Source organism: Alosa pseudoharengus, unplaced genomic scaffold, assembly GCF_046254945.1.
Source record: "Alosa pseudoharengus isolate Yale_2024_CS ecotype anadromous, Long Island Sound unplaced genomic scaffold, YU_APseudo_1.1 YU_APseudo_1.1_scf_3, whole genome shotgun sequence".
NCBI classification, from domain to species: domain Eukaryota; kingdom Metazoa; phylum Chordata; class Actinopteri; order Clupeiformes; family Clupeidae; genus Alosa; species Alosa pseudoharengus.
Genome location: NW_027468718.1, coordinates 27,778,311 through 27,786,025, shown reverse-complemented (window position 1 = coordinate 27,786,025; position 7,715 = coordinate 27,778,311). Strand labels below are relative to the sequence as shown.

Here is a 7,715-nt window from a genome sequence, read left to right as displayed (position 1 = left end):
TGGATGTCAACAAAGTTGCATCAGACTAGCTTACAGTGAAGGGCTCCAAAGTGAAGCCCAGAGATAACGAGCAGCGATGAATTGTGTATTGTAGGTTCTGAGGAGAGAGTGCGAGAGTCCGTTAATGAGGTAAAAATTAATGAAGCACACAAGCACCACCACATCACTGCAGTTGGAGCTTCTCTTCTGTAATGTACCATCTCAATAAAAATCAATTCAATGTAGCAGTCCTCTCTTGTGGTGAGATTAAATGTACATATTAGAGTCTTGCCCTCCTCAGCATCGTAATTACCCTCCCCCACAACCACTCAGCGGGGTCAGGGAGTGTTGGGCACGCACTCCCATCTTCCTCTGCTGGGAGTCGGGCAGAGCCACAGAGTTTCTCACCGCCCTGAGCCTGCTGAAACACGCCAGCGATACTGTCATCATGGGCAGGCGCCAGTCTGTCTCTATCAGTAGCCCAGCCGCACACACACACACACACATACACACACACACATACACACTGCCCTTCCTGCAACTCGCTTCCGACTACAACATCTGCCCAGTGAACAGGGCATGTAAATGGGCGGCTGATCTGAGTGATGAAGAGGCCATTGAGACGAGGAACAGTGAAGAGGCTGGGCTGGTCCACTCTCCCACTCATCACTCCTGCTGTTCTCTGCCCACGGACTCATCTGGATTTTAAAGGCCAACTGTGTAAAAAAAAAAAAATTGTCAGAAATAAAATAATAATCATGAAATTACAATTATTATAGTAGCAAAACTGGGAAAATTATTAGATCTGCTATTAGCCTGGGGTGTATTCTCATAAATTTGACAGTAAATAGGCTACACAGTCAATATAAGGGTAATGGTGCTTCATATTAGCAAATCAATATTTTGCCTATAAATTACACTGTCTGGCCATAACATCAACAAAACAAAAAAGGAGCATTAATAAAATGTATTAATAAGGTACAGCTAGTATACACAATGTGCTTTTAAAATATAATATGAAAATATGAAATATCACAAGAAAGTGGAAGAGAAATGTGATACTGTTGACATGTCTTTGTATAGCCTTTTATGTGTAAATTTAGACTGTAACACATTATGCTGGAATAGAGACGTAAGATCTTCGTACAAAGGACAGTAATATAGCAGTTTTCTTGTACATAAAATTCAGTACATCACAGGTTGTTGAAAATCTTCCAATCTTTTCATCAGTGCAGTTCAATAGACTTCAGCACAGTCTGTAGCTTATGGGCTGGTTCCAGTGTGCCGGCCTGCTTCTGACTGATCAGTGAATGCAGCCTTGGCACGGAGGAAGATGTCACAGAGAGAGAGAGAGACTGCCACTGCTGTCAAATGAGAATTCTTCTTTACCCTATATATCTTTTTCTCCTGCTTCTTCAGGATGGACATGTAGAAGAGAGAGAGAGAGAGGGTGAGAGAGGGTGAGTGAGAGAGAGAGAGAGAGAGAGATGCTTTCAAAGGTTGGTATATAGTTTGCATTTAAAAAGTGACAAATAGTGCTTGCTTGAAACTTCATAGCCTGTGTGAGACAAGCTTGTTGATTTGTGGATTACTGCCTTGAGCTGCAGACTCTACGCAACTGCTGGAGAAGTCGCCTGTATTAGAGCTCCCCCTTTAGGTCTCTTCCGGAGGGGGCAGTATGGTTTTGTGAAGTAGCAGCAGCATTCTCCAAAACAGAGTAAATAATCTATTGATAGTGCTTTGATGTTTTATGAAATCTAATAACAATGAGCTCATTCTTTTCTAAATTAACCATGTGTTGCTGATCATATAAAGTAATATTAGGCCTATTAGTTCGCCTATAATAGGCTAAGTAATAGCAATGGGTCCATAGTCCAATACTGTGAACATCCCAGTGCGCATCTGGCTCTCCAATCCTGTAAGTGTTTCACAGATTCAAGGGAACAGATGCAGAAGCATACACACAAAACAGCAGTCTTGAGCTCAAATGCTTCATGTTCTCTGCCCCCCTTGTGCAAAAATGTCACTATTTATAACGTCATCTTATCATGCACGCTCCTATTGACGGCCAGCAGTGAGTGAGGGCACTTATGCCTTCCTTTGTTAGGGTGAGTTGGCAATTTCCTTGGAGATGGAACAACTGCGGGCAGCCTCTTTCTTTGATAATGCCTCTGACACCAGGACGAAGCCGTTCCCATCAGCCCTCAGAGCAGGAGGTAAGGAGCGTGTCATGAGACTCAATGCCACATAGGCCTACAATCACACCTCCTGTGTGCCACATAGCAGGGTCAAGACCAGTGATTGTTTGTCTTCTGAAAACTTTTGAGTCGACTGATTTCAGAATAAAAAAAATGTTAGTAGCCTACCCTTTTTGAAAAGTATAGCGCCCCCTCCTTTCAAATGTTTGACTAAGTCTACTTTGTGACAAAGAGGTGTTTGGTTATTTAGGTAGGCCTACAACATCAGTATTAGGCTCAATTCTGCATCACTATTGCATTGCTATTTCTATTAAGCTACGCAAAACCAAAACAAAGCAGAAAGGATAACAAACCACTGATGTTTTATGCGCACCATCCAAATATACCTCCATCTTAAAAACATCCCATTTCTGTGACAAAACACTCAGAGGGGGACTTCCAGTCACCTGAACAGCCCAGATGTGGACGATAAGACCCTCCTCGTAGGCTGCAATGCGCTACTCGCACCTGCTCTTGTTTCCACTGGTGTTTCCCCGCAGCAGTGGGGCGACGCGAGCGGCAGCGGTCTAATTACAGCGTATCGGGATCAACGCTGGCTGGGCTGACCCACGGGCCCGGTGCTGCTCAGCCAGGCAGGGCTCGTCGAGCTCTCCAGCCCCAGTCCCTCCTAACAGGTACCCGGCCTCCCGTCGCCATGCGCTACTCATTTACTGCTACAGTGGTTTTCATAATTAGCGCCGCAAGGCCTCATTAAATCCGCTCTAATGAATAAATATTGTATTTCATAGCCTGATTACCAGATCAGCTCGATGCTTGAGCGTCGTAAACAATTATTTCCCTAAATATTCATCATCCCAAAGTGGATGATCATTGGTATTTAATACCAGTATTTTCAAGTGCATCTTTATTATGCAAATAATAGTATTTGAAGCATTCGTTTCCCACAGAACTAAAAAGATTCACATTGCAAAATAATAGGAGTTAAAACTCTTTTTATCACCGTGCAGTCTGTCACAGGCATGAAGGGCAGATAACGTTGACAAGTATAAATTCACACCAACACACCAGTGGTAGACTGCAAATATGAATTCGACAATACCCTACCTCCATAGAGCTATAATAAAAATGCCAATAATTAAGACAGGCTACTTAGAACTAGAATATAGCCTAACCTAATAGGCATTTTGAAAAAAAACTGTATGTTGTCAATAAGATAAGCAATAATGAACATAATGTTGTGAGCCCATAATCGTGCTGTCGCGTTTAACCTTTAAGCATTATTACCGTGAGTCGTCATAACTTGACATGTTGGTTGATGCAGGGACAGCTGTAATTACGCAGGTCAAACGCTGTGCATTTTCTCAAGGGTAAAACATCAATAAGAGCCAGGTATCCTCCATGACATCTGGTCTAGGTTGAGCACATTAACATGCAATCCCAACACCCAAATGGACATAATGTCCATACTTGAGCAAACCCTCTCTGAAGCAGTTTTGCCATTGGCACATGAGTGACACCTAGTTGAACAGGACTATTTGTGCTGAAAAGCACCACTGTGGAAATGGAAACAGGGAGAGATCAGAGCAGAGGAGAGCAAAAGTGCTTTAATAGGAAAAAATGATTTACAGGTACGAGATTCCCATTAGAGAACTGCTAATTGTTTCCACACCATTAGTGACAGTTATCTAATGAAGGATTCAAGCAGGCGCTGTCGTATATCACACGGCTCCTCTCGGCACTAGAAGGAAAGGGTAATGGTCCAGACTCACGATGCCCTCTCCACCCTGAGCACCTCAGGGGCAGCAGGAGGGGGGACTACTCAACAGAGGAACGTTGGCAACGAGAAATGTTTTATGAACAGAAAGAAGAAAAAAAAAACACAGTGAACCTGTGTTTTACAAGAACAGTACTAACATGTTAAAAAAAAATTAAAAACAGATTGCTTTAAAAGTACAGTTTACGATCTCTTAGGTATTATTTCTTTTCTAATGCATGTTACAAACATAACCCTAAGACAGTATTGTCAAAAGGGAATTAAAAAAGGTACAAAAGCAGACTGTTACCACTTTCCCTGGGGCTAGTCTTTTTCATTCTTTGACAACTTTATACATTTATAACAATGTAAGTTAAAAAACATTTCATGGTAGGCCATTTTCAACAGTCTACACTGTGCAACTTGCACACTGTTAAGACAAATCAGTGGGTGATTCTTTTTGTCTTCTCTAACTGAGCATGCAGAATGGTTGAGAACTGATAGAGAACTGTATCTAGACTCAGCAGGCAGACATCCATCATTTACTTGCTTTCCTCTTCCTCCAACTCTTTTCTCAGGCTGCAAGACAGAGATAAACGGTTCAAAAACATTGTCGACAACATTTTGTTTTTTAGAAAGAAAGTTCAAGGGAAGGTAAGCGTAAGTAATGTATCGATGACAAGTCACCTTACCTTTTCAAGTAGGCATGGACATTGTCATAGCCATGATACTTGGCCAGGTAGACCAGTACACCTGTGGCGCAGCGTCCCTCGCGCGCTCTGCAGAAACTGCAGTTGCAGATTCCTCTGCATGGCGGGCACAGCCACTCCTATGATGGGAAAACCAGATAAGTCCGCATGCCCACAGTTCACATGGCAAGACTGATGGGAGACGCTAGCTAAAGAGGTTGTGACACTGCATGTGCTGTTGTACTCACTGGGTCCAACAGGGCATTACGGACTTCCTCCCCATAGCGGTTGCGGAGGCAAGGCCCGCAGAACTGACCCCTCACACCCACGCACTCAGGGTTACGGCAGTTGGTCTTGGTGTCAGTAGTTTTCTGCCGACACTGGTGGCAAGTGGAACCCTGAGGAGGATTAGTGGGAAAATAATTTATGATTGGTCAAATAATCTTGGTCACATTTGGTTGTAATATCAATAACACTTTGAAGTCTACGATCAACAACGAGACACATAGCAGAGAGCAGAGGACCCACCATGGAGCTACTGTAGACCTTCTCCCGAACGTTGTTGCAGATGTTGTCCAGCTCAGCCTCGGTGATCTCCTCCACCGGCCTGACCGTGTGTGGGATGGCCATGATTCCATTATAGCTTCTCCTCCGCGGCTCCCTCTGAACACATCAAGCGTTTCAATTATTTCATCTAGCATACCCCACAAAAATGGAATTATTAAATCTGGCATACCTCACAAAAATGGAATTATTTAATCTAGCATACCTCACAAAAATGGAAATAATCAACAGCCCTGCATAACAGCTATCCAAATCCAACACTTGACTTAAACAGGTAATGATCACGTCCAGCACAATTTCCCAACTATTACCACACTAGTATAGGCTACATGTTCGAAACTAGAAATGAGTGAGCGATTTATCAACTACACATTCACAAAGGGCAGAGTGGACAAAGATCACATACCGGCTCGTCCACCTCTTCGTAGTTGCGACTCTTGCGCACCAGGCTGAACTTGTCCTCGGGATCATCGTCAGACACAGGGCTGGGTGGGCCATCCACCTGTGACCGTGAGCGTGTGTGGATGCGCGAGGTCCGCTCAGGGTTCTTCCTGGTCGGCCCCCCCAAAGAGTGGCGTGGGACACGTCGAGGCTGAGGGGAGACGAGAACATTAGTCAGCAACAACTCATGGCAAGAACGTTTAGGCACAAACATGGATTAAGTGTGTATGGCTAAATGTGTATGAAAAATGGCTAAATGTGTATGATTTTGTGTAAAATTTCAGAGGGTGCTATTAATATTCAACTTACCGTATTGGTCATGGGTAGGGAAGCTCTTTTGGGAAACAGCCCTGGGACTTTGTTGAGCTCAGCCATTAATTTTGCAAGCTTAGAGGGGACAATAATAATAAAAAAAAACGTGAAAATCAGTCACAGCTCCAAATCACTTCAAAACTATACCATTGGTTTATCCACTGGTCAGTTAAAGCAGTCAGCACTTACCATAGCTTTGTTCTCCTTGACGTTCAGAGCTCTCTTGGTCAAGAAATCATCCTCAGCATCAGAGTCAGGGTCTTTGGTGGCTGGGCTGGGCCCAGACGCAGGCCGCTTCTGAGCACTCTTCCTTGGGGGGAACTTCAGGGCCACTTTCAGCGTGTGGGAGCGACGGGATCGCCTCTCAGGCTCTGGCTCTGCCTCCACTGAGTCATTGTCAGAGTCCACATTCTGTCAAAGGAAAACGGTGCCGAACCAACAGTTACGCCGTTATCGGTCAGCTCCTCACTATCTGACACTTTTGTCTAAAGATGAAGAAATCAAGCTGAGTTGCATGTTGTCAAGTTGCTACTGCTCACCATAGCGTTCATCTCCTCATTGAGGTTCTTGTCTTCAAAGCTGCTGCGTGTATCTTCCTCAGAGGTCACCTCAGATGCCTTAGCCCTCCGTGGAGAGAATCTGGTTGGTTTTAAGATCTTTCTCTGCACAATATGAACCACAAAGATGATAGTTGGTAGTTGGCAGATGGTAGATTAGACAGCCAAAATCAAAAGAGAGTAGTAATAAATGGTGCAATTTCACCAGTATGTTTATTACCGTATTTGCAAACCCATCAGAACCGAAACTGTCACAGCTGTCATCTGAGGAAGAGGATGAGGTTTCTATGGGTACAAGAGACATGTTCCTGTAGCTGCGGAGGTTCATCCTGGTGGCTGGGGGCTGAACAGTCTGTTGCCTCTGAAATGGCACATTTTAAGAAGTTAGGGGTTACAACAAAGCTCCATGATTAGGGTGAAGCCCAACATCTTCTAAACTAACATATGCAAACGATAACAGAGCAGCGTTGTCGCTAATGTCTAAGACTATCTTGATAAGACATGTAATGTTAGTAATTCAGGTGTTATTATGTTAGCAACTATTGTTAACATAACCTAACGTTATATCTGTTGCAAGATTTTAGTCCAACTTAAGTGCAAGTAAAAGTAATCGAGCCGCCAGATATATTATCGATAGGCCTGCTCTAAGTCACTTGTAATATCTTTATGATAGATTGTTTTGTCAATTCGATTTAAAAAGCGAGCGTCATGCCTTCCAACACAGTAACTTCAGACATCAGAATGAAATCAAACGTGAACGGACACAGAGGAAAATGATCCTTTAATTTGTCACCAGCCATTTGTCATCATCCAAGGCTAACAAAGTGACCACAGTCCGTTTACAATAAATGGCATAATGCATTATAACGTGACACCACGAAACTATTTGACACGTAATGACTTCAATCGTCGTAAGTGTGCAATACTTTCCAAGCTATATTAGTTGTTTTAAAAGGCAGCTAGCTGCTAACTTTAACGTTAATCAGCGTAAATGTACAGACAACTAAGGCTAGTTACATTAATGTATACAGACTCATTTGACGTTGTAAAATGCCCACTACGAAGTACAAAACTGTTTTCACACAAAAATTACCTTTGATCGCATTTTCCTTTTAGCTGTTTTATTAACAAAAGAGAAGGAAGGATATGGGTCCAGGCTCCACCAGTGAACTCTTGAAGACTAACTAAGTTTCGCGGGAAGCCTGAAAGAGGTGTACCACTT

General features: G+C 43.3%; 1 protein-coding gene across 1 annotated transcript; it reads right to left on the bottom strand.

Annotated features, from left to right (window-relative positions):
- Nucleotides 1–3,761: 3,761 nt before the first annotated feature.
- cdca7a (cell division cycle associated 7a) lies at nt 3,762–7,668 on the bottom strand. The gene is made up of 10 exons (XM_076262635.1): nt 7,587–7,668; nt 6,714–6,854; nt 6,476–6,598; nt 6,126–6,347; nt 5,934–6,011; nt 5,590–5,775; nt 5,148–5,282; nt 4,868–5,017; nt 4,623–4,759; nt 3,762–4,509 (listed from the first exon to the last, which is right to left on the bottom strand). Exons 1-10 carry the CDS (start codon nt 7,596–7,598, stop codon nt 4,473–4,475), a joined length of 1,221 nt encoding a protein of 406 aa, XP_076118750.1. The 5' UTR covers nt 7,599–7,668; the 3' UTR covers nt 3,762–4,472.
- Between the last annotated feature and the right edge of the window lie 47 nt (nt 7,669–7,715).

Bases quoted from the DNA above. Each gene is read 5' to 3' on its own strand.
- cdca7a (XM_076262635.1), bottom strand. The intron at 6,348-6,475 runs GTGAGCAGTAGC...TTCCTTTGACAG, and splicing joins ATGAGGAGATGAACGCTATG to AATGTGGACTCTGACAATGA. The intron at 4,760-4,867 runs GTGAGTACAACA...TTCCCATCATAG, and splicing joins GTAATGCCCTGTTGGACCCA to GAGTGGCTGTGCCCGCCATG.